The 19,292-nt window shown below is 46.6% G+C and overlaps 1 protein-coding gene across 1 annotated transcript in view; it reads right to left on the bottom strand.

Moving 5' to 3' along the window:
• The window catches only part of RGMA (repulsive guidance molecule BMP co-receptor a), a 45,973-nt gene extending 35,761 nt beyond the window's left edge, over positions 1–10,212 (bottom strand). The window contains exon 1 of the mRNA XM_003901409.4: positions 9,925–10,212. Coding sequence (XP_003901458.1) covers positions 9,925–9,938 — 14 coding nt within the window. The 5' untranslated portion in view covers positions 9,939–10,212. The remainder of the gene's footprint in view (positions 1–9,924) is intronic.
• Positions 10,213–19,292: the final 9,080 nt, after the last annotated feature.

Genomic DNA, 19,292 nt, shown 5'->3' with positions numbered 1-19,292 from the left:
CCATCTCTGCATAGCCTTCATTTCATCCCAAAGCCTGGAACCATCTGAGCTTTGTCTCCTTCAGATAATCCATGTAAATTTAAACTAAGTCTGGGTGTACCCGCGATCCTGGGGGATCCTCACTGTTAATAATTCTTCATCCAGAAAAGTACCTGTTTATCCTATTTTTTATTTCTTGTCTCTAAGGATAATTTTGATCCACGGCAATTTCCCCGCACATGCTGGAGAGACTTACTATTGTAAATGACCTTTGGGGTGGAACTTTGTCAGAAGGAATTTTTAAAGTCTAAACAGAATTCATCCTGGGTTTCTCCCTTGTCTCCAGGCCTGTTTCTGACTCCTTAAAGAATGTTAATAGATTGGTTGGGTTTCATGTTCTTTTTAGAAAACATATTGTGCTTCGTTCAGCTAGCTGAGACTTTATAAAGTGTGCTTCACCATAATACTTTTTAGTATCTATTCTGCAAAAGTGGCTATTTAAAATGACCCTTCTGACCGGGTGCGGTGGCTCACACCTGTAATCCCAGCATTTTGGGAGGCCGAGGCAGGCGGATAACCTGATGTCAGGAGTTTGAGACCAGCCTGGCCAATGTGGTGAAACCCCCTTTTTACTAAAAATACAATAATTAGCCAGGCATGGTGGTGGGCACCTGTAACCCCAGCTACTTCAGAGGCTGAGGCAGGAGAACCACTTGAACCCAGGAGGCGGAGGTTGCAGTGAGCAGAGATCCTGCAACTGTACTCCAGGCTGGGCAACAGAGTGAGACTGTTGCAAAAATAAATAATACATAAATAAATAAATAAAGACCCTTCTCAGGTAGGGTGGACTCCCCTTGTGGGCAGGAGGCACAGTGTGCATGCCTGTGGATACAGGCGTCACATGGAAGGACCGCTGCACATTTTGGCTACAAGGATGTTGCTGCCATCTTCATTATCTGAGGCTTCCTTTCTCTCTGTACAAAGAATATCATCTGAGCTTTGATGCTGCTTCCCTCACCATGAGGGACTTTATTCTTGGTAATTAAGACATAATTACCAAGAAGAACAAAACTACCAAAAATTTAAAAATTTTACCAAAATTAAAATTTTTCGTTTAAAAATTAAACAAAAAATTTTAATTAAAAAATTACCAAATATTACCAAGTACTGGATTTTATTCCAATATTTTAATGGGTTTTAAATTTTTTTTTTTGAGACAAAGTCTTGCTCTGTTGCCCAGGCTGGAGTAGCGTGGCACGATCATGGCTCACTGCTGCCTCAACCTCCTGGGTTCAAGTGATCCTTCCTCCTCAGCCTCCTGAATGGCTAGGACCACAGGTGCACATGCCACCATGCCTGGGTCATTCTTTGGTATTTTTTGTGGAGATGGGGTTTTTGGCACATTCACCCAAACTTACACTGCAGAAGGTAAGTAACCTGCTTGAGGTCACCCAGCAGGCTTGGTGACAGAGTGAGGTTTGGGCAGGTCTCGGTGACTCCCAGCTGCCAGGTCACCTCTGATGAGATCACAGCTGCTCCTCAGGCATGGGGCTTTTCATTTTCTCTCTGCCTCTACTAACCCTACTCCATCCTCTTGCTCTGAACAGAAGCAAGGACTCTCTCTGTGCTCCTTTTGACCTCTGCTGGCCCAGGCTCAGTTCAGGCTGGGCTGGGCTGGAGCCTTCCTGCTGGTCGGCCAGCAGTTTCCATGGCCGCCTTTCTGTGGTATTTGGATGTGACCCTCTTTCCTTCTTTCATGTGACCCTCTTTCCTTTCTTTCTTCTGTCCTTCTTGACTTCCCGTATTCTCAGTAACCTCCTGAAGCAGTCATGTTTCTTTTCTCCCTACTTCTCCCATTTCTTCTTACTGGGACTATAAACTGGGGTATAACTACACTTTCTTAATGAAAGTCTCCCCCTGACCACCGCTTTCTTCTTAAAACTCTTGTCTGAGACTTCCTATCACACCTACTATCTGGTCTTCAAGTCTGCACATTCTTCTGCCTGCAAAACCCAGTACAAAAGCAACAGTATTTATGAACTGCTTCATTGTCAGTGTTGAGATGGAAAGCTTCAAGACACTGCCAGTGAATATGGGGAAAGACAGAGACCTGGGATTTGGGGTGGTCTTAACTCCAACTGTGTGGCAGCATGCCCTGTCCTATCTTCGGCCCCTCAGCTTCTCAATCTGCAGAATCACAGCCTGGCTGCCCCAGGAGATCTCCAAGCTCCAGAGTCCTGTGTCCAGGGATCCAGTGAATTGATACTGGCTCTGTAACTAACTAGCCTTGCCCACACCTGATTGTGAGGAGCCATTCTGAGGCCTCATCTGTAACACTTCTAAAGTCCCCAAGTGAAAATGTGGCCAAGCACGTAGGAAATGTCATTTGAAGAGTGACATTTGTATGTTTTCATGTCAGCATGAAATTCAGCAATAATCCCCAACAATACTATGGTATACTTGAAACCACACCTTAGAAACATTTAGCAACCGCCTGAGGTTTGAAAGCAGCTTTTGGGTATGCATACACAAGACATACCAGGTTCCCATAAAAGAGAACAGACCACACAGCGCTTATGTCTCCCCATTCCGGTAAGTTCTAGGGAGAAGAACTGGCTTGGAACCATTTATCCACCAAATGGCAACTGTCTGAACCGACAGTGAGTCTGCGTCTCTCTCTCAACCAACAGAAGGCTGGAGTATTTGGATTAATGAATAATTTAGTGCCAAGCACAAATACCATAGACATTTAGCAATAGGAACAGATAACCAAGTTGTTCATCAAATTCAACACTGTTTAGAATGGCTAAGCAAAGCTGAAATAGAGACAATCCCCAGCTGATGGGAGGTGGGGAAAAGTGCCAATCCAGAAAGAAGAACAAATGTGTCACCTTATGTGACATTCTCTTCCACCATTGTTTTTCTTTCTTAAATCTGTCAGAGGCTAAGGGAATTTCTTCACTTTATATTACAGAGGTAATACAGTATGCTGGGCCAAGAACATGCAGTCTGAACACAGACTTTCTAGATCTCAGTTATTTCATCTGTAAGATAGGGATATATTTGCAGATCAATCAAAAGATTGTTGTGAGGATTAAATGAGTTAATACAGTAATAACCCACTTAGAACAGATGCCTGGCATAGAGTAAGTGTTGATAAGTAGTTGCCAATATTCTTTTTATATCATGGATAGGAACTATTGTTTGGATTAAAATAGTACCTACTATGTGCCAGATTCTGCTAGAGCCTTTGTATGTATAGGATCTTGGGGGAGCTCTGCAGAATTCTGCAAGGACTCATAGATAACCTTGACTTCTAGGTGGGTTTTAGGTTCATTTCAGTTATACTCGAGGCCTAATGAGCACCTACTAGAAAAAGCTCCCCCATATAATCACAGTGTTGTCCTCTTAACTATGCAATGGGCACAGCCGTTTCCATTTCACAAATGAGACAAACTCATTTGTAAGTCTTGTCTAAGGACCATAAATACAAGTAGCCGTGCAGAGGCTTAAACCCAGGTTTTGAGATGCCAAGTGCAGTGTTTTTCCCACCAAACTACAGCTGCTTCTCATCTTCACTCATGGTTTATTTATTTCTGTCAGTCCAATAATATGCCCCACATGTAGAATGACGGATCATGCATTAGAAATGGGAATATGTTTGGAGATATACTGTTTTCCAGACATTAACAAAAATATAAAAACGTTTTAAGAAGAGAAAAATTTCCGTGAACAATCTCCCCCATCCATCCTAGAGACTTTAGAAATTGAAATAATTAGATTATGGAATTTTTTTGTCTTTCTTTTGGATGGTGACATTTTTTAGATCACGTATGCCTAGACTTAGCCTTTGAATGCGAGTTAAATAGATTTACTTAACAACAGGAAGATATTTAGGTAAACCTACCTACAGTATCAATTTATTGGAGTTCTTTCAGTCCACAAGCCACTCACAGAACATCTAAAGTTTTAAGCCAGATGGGCTTCTGCCTTTAGAGATTGGTCACTGACCCAGAAAGGGAGGGCCTGCGCACCATCTTGGCTTAGGTTTGCCTTGCTCTTGCTGACTCCTGGCTGAGGCTCACAGGGCCAGTATGTTCTCCACCAGGCCTGAAGTCAGTAGACCCTGCTAACAGCATCCATTTACTCATGAAGAAATGAGTAAAGAACCTGGAGCTTCATTTCTCATGAAGAAATGAGAAAAGAACCTGGAGCTTAGGGATCTACTTGCTCAAAATGCTCCTTATCAGAGAGAAATAATACCAACTTAAAACCCTCATAGCATGGAAGAAGGTGGTGGCAGTTAGCTTTTTTTGTCATATGATCTTGGAATACCCAAAGACACAAAACCAAATCCAAGTGTTTCAGGAAAGCAAGAGAAGCTTTTTTTTTTTTTTTTTAAGACAAGGTCTCATTCTATCATCCAGGCTGGAGGGCAATGGCATGGTCATTGCTCGCTGCAACCTCCACCTCCAAGGTTCAAGCGATCCTCCCACCTCAGCCCCTCAAGTAGCTGGGACCACAGGTGCACGCCACCACGTCTGGCTAATGTTTGTATTTTTAGTAGAGACCAGGTTTCACCATGTTGGCCAGGCTGGTCTCGAACTCCTGAGCTCAAACAGTCAGCCATCCTCGGCCTCCCAAAGTGCTGGAATGATAAATGTGAGCCACCACGCCCAGCCAAGAGAAGCATTTTGAAATCAGTGTTCTGAAATCTGAATGTCAGACTATTTTAGTTGCACTGACTGATATATGACAAAATAAATATAAAACAAAATAAACTCACAGGAGCCTCACGTTCAGAGGCAAAAATGACCTGTCCAAATTCAGCAGTGAGGAGTTATTAGCAGGGTTGGACCTGTGAGGGAATGCCATCATGAACTTCATAATGTCTACAGGTGAGCCCAGCCTCTAAGCTTTGCTTCTCCTTTTTGCTTTGCTTCTCTTTTTGCTTTGCTTCCCTTGTATCAATAAATGGGAGCTCACATGGGAAAATGCAATTGCACAAAAAAATCTATTTATTATTTATGCTTTACCTCTTTCCATAAAGGATATTAAACCAAAATGTAAATGAAAGCACATTAGACACCAAAACTTCCAAACAAATGTTAATTATTATTTTCAAGGTACCAATTATTTTGAGGAAACCCTGTAACTTTTTATGATTCTAAGAATGAAACGGGCATTTCTGTGTGCTCTGACAACCAGAAAAAACCCTGTGTGGAAGAAGAGAGAGTCCAGTGGTTATGTTCTTGCGAGGGCAAGCTGTTCTTCAGGCTGCCACTGTCAGTGCTGAAAATGCACACTGGCAGCACATTTCTAAGTGACTGAGAGGGCCCCAGCATTTGTCCAGGAGACGTTTTTGAGCAAGCCTCTTTTAGACGAGCATTTGAACAGGTAGAATGGTATTCCTGCAAGGCAAAATTCATCAGCAAGGTCTTCTATTCTTACAAGCTTATAAGTGGGTCAGACTTCGATAGAGAGAACCAAACTTTGTGAAAGCACCTCAAACAATCAGATCTCAAGGTTTTTTTTTTTTTTTTGGAGATGGAGTCTGGCTGTGTTGCCCAGGCTGGAGTGCAGTAGCACGATCTTGGTTCAGTGCAACCTCCGCCTCCTGGGTTCAAGTGATTCTCCTCTCTCAGCCACCGGAGTAGCTGGGACTACAGTCATGTGCCACCACACCCGGCCAATTTTTACACTTTTAGTAGAGATGGGGATTCACCATGTTGGCCAGGCTGGTCTTGAACTCCTGACCTCAAGTGATCTGCCCGCCTTGGCCTCCCAAAGTGTTGGGATTACAGGAGTGAGCCACCATGCCTGGCTATCTCAGGGATTTTGAATAGACAATCTGGAGAGGAGAGACACATGGTGCAGATGAGTTGAGAAAGGTATGAAAGTCTAATAGTGGAGTGAATCCTAAAGAAGAGTATGCACTGTGGCTGACAATACTAGTCATGTGAGGGATGTGTAGGCGCCTTCAGGGGTAGGTATATGTATGTTGCATGCTTCCACCTAATCTTGCTTAAAGACATCAAGGAGAAAATCCTTCAACATACCTAGAGAGGATAAAAATGGGTTGCATCCATCTTCAAAAATAAAATAGTTACCAAAATTCTTACTGAGATATTAGGCAGAATATCTCTGTTTACAAGGACAGAAGAATGGAACACTACCAGGAAACAGAGCAAACTCTTCCTGTCAGTCAGGGCAAGCTGCTACAAAGACCTTGATCTTAGAGTCCATGAAGATGAAAAAATGAAATATAAGGAGAAGCCACAACAGATGGTAACTACTAAAACGTCCTGCCAAGACAGAAGTCAATGAATTTTAAGGCATTTTTACTCACACCCGCTGATCTCTGTTTTGGCCCACAGAGGACACAGTACCTATGGGAATTGGCCTCCTTTGACCAGATAGTTGACAGAGTCTTTAAACTTTCTGCCTAATTTTCAGGCTCTGGCAAATCGAGTATTTTGCTTTCTGAAAGTTTTTCATCTTGTAGCACTGCTTTAAACAAGCAATTGAAAAATGAAAAAAGTAAATCCAACCAGCAATTCTGTAGTCACTCTCTGCATAAACTGTTTACTATACTTCCATTATTTACTGTAGTAATCTGGACATAATCATTTCATAAGTTGGGTAGGTACATAGTACATTTTTATGTCAGTCAGTTACCAGTGACTTAAAAATTTTTATATGAGGTTACAAAAGTCATTTGCATTTATTTTGTCAATTTCTGCCCCAATTTGAAAATTCCTTCTTCTTCCTGCCCTAAGAATTGTAAAGTTTCACACCTCACTAAGGCATTCTTGCCTCCTGACCCCTGGGTTCTAACATGATATAGCACTTCTACTCACAGGACAGACCTGGCTAAGAAACTGGGTATCCTTTCAATACAGTTCATTTGTTCATCTGTCACCAAGGAAACTGACTTCTGCCTGGCCTTGTATGCATACTTGAGTAAGGCAATCCTTAATTTTTTCCACTGCCCTATTCATTGCTCCTTTATAGCTCTGTTGCTAAGAGAAGAGAGGCTGAAACTGAGCAGTTATTTGCTCAAAATAAGAAAAAGAGGAGCCTGTCTTTTGGATAGGCTAGATACCAAACAGGCGGGGAAACCTGGAGCTTCCCTTCTTCAGGTTAAATTTATGTTCAGTTAAGTTTGTTGAATGGCTAAATAATAGAAGCAAAGTCATTCCCTAAAAGAGCCACAGGAACACCACAGACACTTAAAAGTTAAGTAAACTTACCTTTGGGATATTATAAGTCAAGTTCTAGAATAATTACCTGTAAGGAGTAGTGTCATTTCATTTCACAGAACTAACAGATTCCAATTAGCCTGCACTGCTTTCTGATAATCCTTGTATGTTTTTGCTCAATTGCACTCAGATACGTCCTGCCTCTTTCCCTGGATGGCAGGCTTCTTGATGGATTGGTGACCATGCCTTCTTTCATGTCTATACTGCATGCTTCAAGGCAGGAACAAATTTTGCAACCATACTTGGTAAAAACAAGCGCTAGAACTTAAGTCATTTGGTAGCAAGGTTGCAGGGGGAAAAAAGCACTTTAGAAACACAGAACCCTGGCCATATCCCTTCTGCTTTCTGGCCATCAGTTTCTTCTGAGAAACGGAAAATACCAGCACCCGTTCCTGCCTGCTTCCTGGGAGCAGCAAGCATCCCTGGGAGAATGGCTGAAAAACTCCCTGTCCCAATGTCAGGGATGCTCAGTCCCTATTTATTTCATTTTGCAACTGCTCATCTAAGAATTCTTGTGTTTGGCTTCTCACAGGGCTGCCGAAGAGTAAGGGACTGTATTAAACAGGGGATTCTTGTGCCTTCATTCTCTATTATTACATACACTGGGAAGCAGCAAGTCGTACCTTGGGAGAGGTTTGTAAAAAGAGAAAGCAGACAGAGATTTCTTAGCAAAAGTCAAAGGTGCTCTCCTTGAATGAGATGCCAAGCTCTTCTAAGACCCTGTTTGTTCACAAGCCTCATGATGAAATAAATACCTGCCAACGAAGACACAGTTTGAGACAGCATGAGGGGGCAGACCAGCCACCCACCATTTCTTATGTCTATTGGAGAGTGTAAGCACCTGTTTGACACCTGGGAGGGAAATAATGGAAGCAGGATGTTTGAAAAAAGGAGGCTAAGACCTCTTTCACTACTACCACAGCCCAGAGAGTCTCAAGGGGGTACTACAGTAGACCACTACACTGCTCTACAAGGGGCCAGGGTGCCCTTCAGAACAGGGTGAACTCAGCTCACTGATAATATATTATCTGGCCTGGAAGGTGGCAGCAAAAACCAGCCACAGAGAACGTGCAGCCCGCCCTGGATGTGTGGGTGCCCCACCCAGACAGAGCCTTTGTCTGCAGGACTTGCCATCCAGCCACGTCTGCCCCAGTTGTTAACTGGAGATCATGTCCCTGTAAAGGGGGCTTGCTTGTCACTTGCTGTGGTAACAGCAAGAAACCCCTTCTTTGTATGTGCAAAAAAAAAAAAAAAAAAAAAAAAAAGCCAGTTTGGGTTCACTATTCTGTTCCTGTACAGACGGGCAGGAGGCCCTCTCCCAGTTCTCCTCCTGCTGCCCTTCGGAGCACAGTTACTCTCCTTCCCAGGGGTCATGGCTCAAAATCCACCCAAGAAATCACCTGTTTGTGATGCACAGGAGAAGAGAGGGTTGTGAATTGATTTTCAAGATCTCTGCACCAGATGCCTAAGGAAGGGGCATCTTCTTGCAGCAGTTAACATTTTATGTTATGTTTTTGCTGGAAGAGTCTAAAACCAGGTGGAGAAGGTGATGGAGCTCCCTTAGGTGACAGCATGCCACTCAACACGACCCGTAATTTCGTCCTCTGAGCTCAATGTGCTGAGCATGGGACGTCGGGGTTTCTCCCTGGTACCGTTGATACTCGAGAGAGCTACTGTAGCCTCTAGCCTGGAGGCGAGGGCTGGTTCCCACCTCTCCACCTTGCGCAGGAGACTTCTTTGAAAACACACAACTTCGCAGCCTAAGAGGAATGCACAGCTCACCACTTCCGCTAGATGGCGCTACTTTCCCTACTCCGCCCGCAAGACACCGAGTTTATAAAATAAATACAACCCAACACCTCCCAAAACCACACCACATAATAGCAGCTCACAGGCTCCCATTAAAATCTCAATCTGGGAGAACTGATTCCAACTCTGAGCAAGTCTAATACAATTACATTAATAAGATACAATTCCCAATTGCACACGAGCGTCCCCCACACCGGCCCTCCCATTAAATACACCTGTCTCGTTGCCCGGGCTTCTACCCCTGGGTTAAGCTGCGGCGCGAGCTGGCGCTGAATCGTCGCCGTGCCCACCCATCCACTTAGGAACGCCGGGGCGGCTTGGCAACGGGCATCCCTCAACCCAAGGTCCACACTTTCCCGTAAGCCGACGCGCCCAGGCAAAGGGTCCCGGGACGCGAGCCCACGCGGTGCACTGCCCCGACGTCCCCGAGGGCAGGAGCTCGCCAGGCAGCCCCGCAGCCGGGCGTCGAGCGGGAGGCGGGGGCCCGGGCGGCGCGGGCCAATGGGGGTTCACGGCAGGACAGCCGGGTGGCCGGCTCAGTCCGGGGCTCCGCGAGCCCGGCGGAGGGAGGGAGTTCCCAGCCCGCACACGGTGTAAGGGACGTGTGCCGGGTCTGCCCAACCACGCGCGCTGGCGGCTGCCCGGGGTTAGAGTATTTTAGGAAAAAAGAAGAAACACCAAACCACAAAAACTTTCCTGCTGCCAACAGCTAAAGCGATCGAGGCGCGCAGCAAAGCTCCAAATGTGGGCAAGATGGGAGCAAGATGAGACGCAGGGCTGGGGAAGACCAAAGCAGCGCCGTGGCCCCAGCAAGTGTCGGCGGCGCCTGGGAGATGTCAGAGCCGGGTCCGCCCGGCTCCCGACCCGCGCTTACCTTGGCGGCTGCATGAGCCCCTGCGGCCCGCGGGGGGTGGCGCTGGCGGGGCTGTGGGAGAAGAGGGGGTGTCGGGGCGCCGCTCGTCTGCCCCGGGGCAAGGTGGGAGGGGCTCCGCTGGCGCTGGTCCCCGCCGCCCCGGCCGGCTCAGCAGCGGCCCGGGGCGCGCCTCCTGCTCCGGGGCTGCATGCCTGCGAGCGCCTGGAGGAGCCGGCCCGGGAGCGAACGACCACTGCTTCCCCGGCCCAGCGGCTCGGGCGGCGCAGCCAGCGCTCGGGAGACAACTGCAGAGTGGGGCGGCCGGGGCCAGCCCCCTCCCTCGCCCGGCCCCCGCCAGCCGCCGAGCGAGGCGTCGCGAGGTTCGTTTGCGCGCGGAGGGGAGGGGGCGGGCCGGGCGCCCGGGCCGCGGGCGGGGGGCGCGCGCGGGCGGGGCCGGCAGGGAGGGGCGGGGAGGAGCGGGGTGCGGGCCCACGTTGCCCCGCCCCGTCGCGGCCCCACCCTCCCGCATCAGGACCGGCTGGGTGGGTGTGGAATGTGCCAGCCGCCAAGTCAGGACTCCTTGAATGCTCGGGTTACGGGGCGCGGGCTGCAAGTGCGGCCACCCCCCGGGGCGCCACCAACTTTCCGAATGCCCCGCAGGGTTGCGGTGGAGCGCACAGTGTCCTTTGAGGGGAGTTCCTCTGAGATTTCTGGAGAAGGCGGTTACATCCAAGACAAATGCTGTTGCGCTCTGCGGAGACGCACCTTTGTTCATATAGAGATTTTGTTGTTTAAGAATCTTCTTGAAAAAACTTAATACATATGTATACATGCTAACACACGAATACATTCTTGCGTAGAATTTTACGTAACTCGGGAGTGTCTAGAGTGAAAAGAAGACAGTATCGCACTCCCTCCCACGGCCGCGGCTCCCCGGGAGTAACGTTCGGTCAGGGTGTACTCCGCCGCGGTTCTTTCCAGTCTCTGTGCTTTTACATGCACACGCACAGATTGCGAGTGGAATCTCCTGGGCTTTTCAAAAGAATGTTTTCAACATTCAGCGCATGCACACAGTGGCGAAAACACGGCCACGTCGGGAGGAGTAAATCCCCAGAGGCTCCGGGAGCCCAGGGAAGGACCCTTGCTGTGAAACAGCAAAGAGCCATCCAGTCGCCATGTGTGGATCTGAAACCCCAGCTGGAGCGTGAAGTCGGTCTGGTTACACAGCTCAGGCCCAAATTAGCACTGCACGGTTAGAGAGATTTGCCCGTACATTCTAGACAGGGTTATGACCTTCCCCTTCTTACAGAACAAACTGTCTTGAATTTTGATATGATGAGAACTCTGGATTTGCAAAATGAAAAGGTATCGTCCGCATTAAAACATGATCGTTATTTATGCGTGTGGTCTTGAGAGATGTGGTTTTAACTCAATATTCTCCGTTTTATTTGTCAAGTGTATTTGGATAATCTATAGCTGGGATATAAATAAAATTAAGTGGTTTAGCAGGAAGGGATTGGGTATGGGTTTCTAGAATTAGCTCTGACCTTGGGCAAGTCATCTAGCTCTGCTGGGCCTCAGTTTCCTCATCTATGAATAGTAGGGTGTGTGTGTGTGGGGGGGGTGTGTGTGTGATCTTCCTGCCCTAACATTCTGTGCCCTAACATTCAGTGAATAACCAATTTCTTCATCATCATCTTTCATAGCTCAGCTCCAACATCTTCCCCATCCTCTCATCCTCTAGGGAGTCCTCACATCCATGCCTTTCCTTCCTAACACTGAGCTCACTCTGTAATTATGCGCTCATTAGATTGACCTTTCCTTACCTGTTGGCCTCTCCCACTATACCATAAGCATCATGAGGGCAGGAACCAGGACTCCTTGGGGTCATCATTGCATTCCTAGCACTTAGTATGGTGCCTGGCACACTACAAGAATATCTGAATGACTGTTATCCAGATAATAGATTTCTTACTGTTATTCCAAATTGCCTGGCATTTTTAAAAGATCTATAAGTGGAAACGTGTCTTTTTAAAATGAGGCCTTTGGAAAGTACCCAGCAGGCTTTTCCCATGGTGGGGGACAAACAATCCGCTGTCTAGATAAGGACAGACAATTCTCAGCTCAACGAAGGGCTGTGGAGGCTGCCAGTAACTGTTTACCTTGATGAGTGCAGGCACCCGTGGAGGAGACAACGAATATTAATGCTACTCATTAAGTACTTGATTAAGTTGGAACTCTGCATAGGCAGTTGGAATACACAGAGTGCTCAGGTTTAAATGAAGCCGTGAGGTGTGTTTAGGGTGCAAATTAACAAACGCACATGCTTTCAACCAACAATCTAGAAACATTCTTTATATAAAGCTCCAGGGTATCATTGTCTTTCTTTACTGCAAAGGGCCTGGATTCCTTAATATGAACAGGAAACAGGCTAACCTAGATTCAAGAGTTTTTTTTTTTTTTTTTTAAAGGCCATTAAGAAACAAGGGGTGGGATAAGTGAAAGTCTAAGTCAGTACAAGGCTAATATCTATATTAGTTTCTTTCTTGTCTGATGTGTAGAGTTGCCAAGGGAGAGGTTAAAATCTGGCCTTAAATTTATAAAGGAAAACTGGGGTTTCCACCCCTTCTTGGCCACTCTTCCTCTTCTTCCCTTTTGTGAGGGGGACACGTGCTTGCTGGGCGGTCGCCAGATCCACCTGGATGCCACCTGGTGTGAGAAAGCTCTCCTGGGATGCACCACACCCGGCACAGGGAAAGGCTATGCTACTGGGGTGTGGAGCAATTTGCTGTCTCTGTCTGTTGCCAGTGAGGGGTGGTGCCTACTGGGCAAGAGTGCATCCTCAGAACGTGGATTCATAGTGAAATTGACAAAGCAATGTGACAGTGAATTGGCCTTATTTTTCACTCAGGGTTGCCTCTGGGTGCCATCCCTTTGGATTGGGTGCCCTGCCCGTTACATTTTTCTAGAAAAATTCAGGTTCAAAAGTAAAAGGGCACCTTAAAGAAAGAGCAAGTCAGCAACTCTCCTTGGAATGTACTGAGAAAGGACTGACTGACTCCCACCCTTGGCTTCAGTGAGCCAAGAGCCGGTAGTAGGTGCTAGGACTTACTTGCTCTGCACAGACCAGAAGAAGCTGTGTTTCCTTCTGGCAGGGATGCCTCCCAGAGGCATTTGTGTCAAGCACTTCCTCCATGTCAGGCACCGGGCTCGACACTGCAGCGGGTACTGACTTGGGGAACACAGCCTCTGTCCTTAGACGCTTGCAGTCTAGTGGGAGAAAGGAAGAGTCAATAGGCCTCGGTGGCTAGGGTTGAGCAGGGGGTTGCATAGCAGCTCCATTATCTGTCCTCATCAGCAACTCTCTGCATAGAATTCTAATAAAACACAGCACTTGTGCAAATGCCACTTAAGGCCGGTCTCTGGCCTTTTCTTCCAGCCAGTCTGCTGCTCAGAGGGTCCCAGAGACACTCTGGAGTTGACACTGCAAGGTAGAAAGGAAGAAGAGACAAACGAAATCTAATGTCATGAGATTTAGGAGATGGATGGGATTATTGCTAGTTGGAAGGACTAGGAAAGTCTTTATGGAAGAGATGTCACTTGAGATGATCACTGACGGCCCATCTGACAGATCTGACTGTAGTGCATGGTTGATAGGGAAGGAGGGAGAGCATCCCAGGCAGGGGAGTCGCTTGCATAGGGGCACGGAGGTGGCAAAATATGGACAAGTTCAATAGGGAGTGTCGAGTCTGGTTGGAATGTGTGCACTGGAGAGACAAGGGAGGGCAGGGTGTTGTGATCCTTATGGTTATGGGTTCTTTCTAATTTGGTCTTGAAGTCTGTCAAGAGTGGCCATAAGCCAAGACAGCCACTCTAGGAGAGCCCTGATGGGGAAAAGTTATGTTTGGGTGTGTGGTTCAGGTGAGACGCAATGAAGAGGTGAATGTAAAATGCATGAAATAAAAGAAATATGTTACTTACAGATCCAGGAGAGGTTAGGAGGGCGGACGGGAGGCCGAAGGGGAAGTCTAGAGATTGCAGGGAGCTCAAACAGCTGGGAGAGGAGGGAGTGAGAGAGAGAGACAGAGAAGGAGAGACAGAGAGAGAGAGAGAGAACCTGCTGGCCGTGCCTTTATTAAGTTCTATGGGCATAATCCCTTAGGCTTTCCTGAGGCAGTTGTGGATTGGCTAGTTTTAAAAAAACATGTGAAGGGGGCAACTTATTTGCCTGACTCTAGCGTTGACCATTAGGTTTTATTGTGAGCAGCAGCTGTGGGAAGTGTTGGGTTCTGGGTTAGTGAGATGAGGAACACACTGGCCATATCACACACAACCACGCGGGGAAGAAACGTTTCTTCTAGGCCAAAGGTGGCGGGGTACGGCTGGGTTTCCAACAACATATGTCAGCTCTAAAAATGGGTGCTAAGACAGCACGTAGATTAAACAAATGTATGACTCTTCCTGTCATGGTGCTGGTGCCTTGCGTCATTTTAAAAAATAGAAGCCAGGTGTAGTCTGAGTGGTGGAGATATTGACTGCAAGGGGAATACGATCATTTAACCAGCAAAGTAAGCATTAGCGTAGGGCGGTTATGTTGTTGGAGATTATGAACTGATAATTTAGTAAAGTACATGTAAAGATTAGTGGTATTCTGTTTAACCAAGAGGAATGGTGGCTGTGGGTTGGAGATGCAAGGCAGGGAGTTGTGGTAGAAGGCTGGAGGTGGTTAATAGGAGAGGGCAGCCAGGAATAGGTGGTCTTCTTCTCGGGGGGTCAAGGGGTTGACTGATATGAGGCAGGTGCCTCCTGGGAAAAGTAATCATCGCTCTTAATTTTCATAACCAGTGCCAGATTTGCCTTTAAAAATTGAAGTATGGGGGTGTACCTTTGAGCAGAGAGCAAGGAAAATACCAGGACTGTGGGCCAAGCACGCAGCGAGTTCAGGAAGAAAAGCAAAAGATGCTCTGTGTCCATCATGTGCCTTAGGAGAGGCAATCCACTGGCAAGTGCTGCCGGGGGGAGGTTTCAGTGTAAGAGGCGAAGTCACGTGTGGCACAGGACGTGAGGTCATCTCCAGCATTGATCGAAGTCTTGGGTTGGGGCAATGTTATCTGAGGCAGTCATTTCCAGCAGTGGGATTTTGGGCTAGGGTGATGTTGTCTGGGGTGTGGGACTGGGGTCTCTTTTTTGAGTGGGTGTACCCTGGAATGGATGCTGTAGACCTCCAGACTGCAAACCAGTGAAAACATCCAAAGCAATAGTAATAAGACCAGCAGTCAACAGACATATGCAGCTCTCCCTGGCAGGGCTTCTGTTTTGTTTGGTTTTGGTGTAAGTTTAATTTTAAGTGGGTTCTGTATCAGATGAGCAGCTGCCTGCCTGTTGGTCTACAGTTAATGAGTTCTAGGAGAGCATGTTCCCTCAATCTGGCCTCCAGCCCTTATGGGATGGGGGTAAGATAGAAGATTTATAAAAAGTAGGTTAATGCCTGGGGCAAGATAGAGAATTTTAGTGATTGATGTGTTGGACTGGAATTGGAAAAGAGGTTATTTGAAAACATCACTGTGTCTTGGAGTTTAACTGGTTATCAGGGACCTGTCAGGGGCATGAAAGTTCTAGTAATGGCTTTCTCAAGAGCCCAGTATCATGGTGTATTCTAAAAAGTAAAATGTGTTTTGGTTACTACCAGTGGTCTGCAACTTTGAAAGGAATAAAAAGTGTTCTGGGAAGGCCTTATAGTGTGGCCTTAGAATATGTGGAAGTGTGTGATTTTGATATCTTTTGGGTATCTGTGAGGCAAAAATATCCCAGAGGTCTTTACCTTGAAGGGGACAATTTCTAGAGAATGACCTGATGGTTTCTAATCAATTTGACCATTTATTGGCCAGGGCATCCAGGGCCAAGATGACTGCCTGAAGCTTGGCCAAGTCTGTTTCTTGGGTCCCATCCTTTACCAGGGACATCTTAGCTAAGGGATGGGAAGCAGTAACATTCCACTGAGCTCCACCACGTAGGATGGTCAGCAGCGCCATCTGCACAGTCTACAAACTCCCATTACTGTTCACTCAGGGAATCTCATGAGCTTTCAGGTAGCCAAGGGCTCTGTAAAAGGGGTGACCTCTTCCAACACTCTGGCATATGGAAAGGTGCTGAGAACAAGGAAGGCACCCCCTCCTGTAGGTGGAATATGCCAAGGGGCCCAGGTTTTGATCTGTCCTATCTTAGAGAGGCCATTATAACTGTGCTGAGCTTGTGGGGGTGCAGTTTCCATGACCCACAGCATAACAGGAAGTTGGGAATGCAGAGTCACAGGCTCAGGGACTGTGAGAGCCTCTGTTTGCAGGAGAACCCAGAGAGTAGCCAGCAGTTGGCTGTTTTACTGGAATATAGGACAAGACCAAGAGGGGCAATTTTTGCTATCAGAAGTTGTGGGGCAACCAATGGCCATCATCAGTGGTCCATAGACACCATGAGGCATGAGAAGAGGTTGCCAAAGCCTTTTATTTTTTATTTTATTATTATTATTTTTTGAGACAGAGTCTCACTCTGTCACCCAGGCTGAGTGCAGTGGCACAATCTCAGCTCACTGTAACTTCTGCCTCCTGAGTTCAAGTGATTCTCCTGCCTCAGCTTCCCCAGTAGCTGGGATTACAGGTGCCCGCCACCATGCCCGGCTAATTTTTTTTTTTTTGTATTTTTGGTAGAGATGGGGTTTCACCACATTGGCTAGGCTGGTCTTGAACTCCTGACCGCAGGTGATCTGCCCACCTCGGTCTCCCAGAGTGCTGGGATTACAGGTGTGAGACACCGCATCCGGCCTACCTTTTATTTCTGAAGGTGCTAGTGAGAGTGCCTGTTGATTTTAATTTACAAGTAATATTTATAAATGAGGAATCTGTTGCCACCATAACCCCAAAGGTACTAAGAGATACTGGACTTACACGTCCTTACAAGTGTGTCAAATGAGCCTTCTTGGAGGAGGATCTCCTCAATGTAATGTCATGCCTGTGCTCCCAGAGAAGGTGGATGTCGTTAAGATCCTGTCTTCAGAGACTGTGTGTGATGACAAAGCCCTTGAGGTGCCCTATGGGTAGCCCAGAAAATGTGTGTTGTGCCCTTTTGGAGGTGGAGGCAAACTGCATCTGAGAGGCTGTTGAAATAGGCCCAGAACTGAATATGTTAGCCAAATGTATAAGAGCTCAATATTCACCAGTCATTGACTAGAATTAGTCATATTATTGGGAATTGGGTATGGAGGCCTTAATGGATAGGAACATGGTGTAAAGGCTGTAGTAATCCACTCTGAGGCACCCTTAATTTTTTCTACATTTAAGAACAGGCAAAACTGGCTCTCAAATGGAGGAAGAGTGGAGATCATTACCCCTTTATTAATTAGACTGTATATAGTAAGTTTGAATCCTTGAAGATCCTGATTTAACTTACATTAGGCCTTTGTAAATTGACCATCTTAACTGGAGGTTCATGGAATTTTATTTTATCAAGCCAATTTGTAAGTGCCAAAAACTTACTTTAATTTACAATTATTATTATTATTATTTTTGAGACAGGGTCTTACTCTGTCACCTAGGCTGGAGTGCAGTGGCAAGATCACCGGCTCACTGCAACCTCAACTTCCTGGGCTCAAATGATCCTCCCACCTTAGCCTCCTGAGTAGCTGGGACTACAGGCACGTGCCACCATGCCTGGCTAATTTTTGTATCTTTGGTAGGGATAGAGTTTTGCCATGTTGCCCAGGCTTGTCTTGAAATCTTGGGTTCAAGCGATCCTCACACCTTGGCCTCCCGGAGTGCTGGGATTACACACATGAGCCACCATGCCGGCTTAATTTATTATTTATTGTGTCAGAGCATCTGTACTTAATATAGACTATATTACAGCAATGGGTGCATGACTATAGGAAATTTAGGCAAGGCTACAGTTAAAGTGAGACATATTTATTTTTCGCTATTTTATATTTAGCTATTTTTTAAGATGGTAGAGGCAGAGTGTTTAAATTTACTGAGATCTCCAGGTATAACTGTGATTGAAGCCCCAGTATTGACTAAGCCCAAGAACTTTTGCCAATTGGTACATTTTAGCAAATGTTAAAGTCAAGTGAGAACCTGTGTTGTAGAGGCACAAAAGCCAATCCATGCCCTTTGAAATATTTTTGTTATATAAATTATTTAGTATATAAATTTATATATACAATTTGAATTTCTAATTGGATCAAATCATAGTAACTTGTTTTCTTTTTTCTTTTTTTTTGAGATGGAGTCTCACTCTGTCACCCAGGCTGGAGTGCAGTGGCACAATCTCAGCTCACTGCAACCTCCGCCTCCCGGGTTCACATCATTCTCCTGCCTCAGCCTCCCAAGCAGCTGGGACTACAGGTGCCCGCCACCACACCTGGCTGATTTTTGTATTTTTAGTAGAGACAGTGTTTCACCGTGTTAGCCAGGATGGTCTCAATCTCCTGACCTTGTGATCTACCCTCCTCGGCCTCCCAAAGTGCTGGGATTACAGGCATGAGTCACCACGCCCAGCCCCGTTTCTTATTTTTATTTTTATTATTTTTTTGAGACGGAGTTTCCCTCTTGTTGCCCAGGCTGGCTGGAGTGCAGTGGCGCAATCTTGGCTCACCACAACCTCCGCCTCCCGGGTTCAAGCAATTCTCCTGCCTCAGCCTCCTGAGTAGCTGGGATTACAGGCAGGTGCCATGCCCAGCTAATTTTTGTAATTTTAGCAGAGACAGGGTTTCACCATGTTGGCCAGGATGGTCTCGATCTCCTGACCTCATGATCTGCCCGCCTCGGCTTCCCAAAGTGCTGGGATTACAGGTGTGAGCCCCTGCTCCCGGCCTGTGATTTTTGTTGTAATGGTTTCTTTCTAATTTGGTCTTGAGGTCTATTAAGAGTGGCCAAAAGCCAAGACAGCCTCTCTAGGAAAACCCTGGTAGAGGAAAGTTGGGTACAGGTGTATCATTCAGGTGAGACACAATGAGGAGGTGACACCCACATGCATGAAGCAGAAGAAAATTCTTACAGCTCTTGGAGAGGTTAGGGGTGCCCATGGGAGGCCCAGGGGAAGTCTGGAGGTGACTGGGAGCTCAACTAACTGGTGAGGGGCAGGAGGAAAGAGAGAGGATCTGTGGGACCAGGCCTTTATTTAGGTCCATAGGTATTATTCCCTAGGCTTTCCCTATGGGGTTGTGGATTGGTGAGTTTAAAGAAAACATGTGGCATAGTGGCTCACACCTGTAATCCCAGCACTTTGGGAGGCTCAGGCAGGCAGATCATGAGGTCAGGAGATCGAGACCATTCTGGTCAACATGGTGAAAATTCGTATCTACTAAAAATACAAAAATTAGCTGGACATGGTGGCGCTTG

Source organism: Papio anubis, chromosome 7 (assembly GCF_008728515.1).
Source record: "Papio anubis isolate 15944 chromosome 7, Panubis1.0, whole genome shotgun sequence".
NCBI lineage: Eukaryota > Metazoa > Chordata > Mammalia > Primates > Cercopithecidae > Papio > Papio anubis.
The sequence above is the reverse complement of the archived record's forward strand: the minus strand, read 5'-3'. Positions and strand labels throughout refer to the sequence as shown.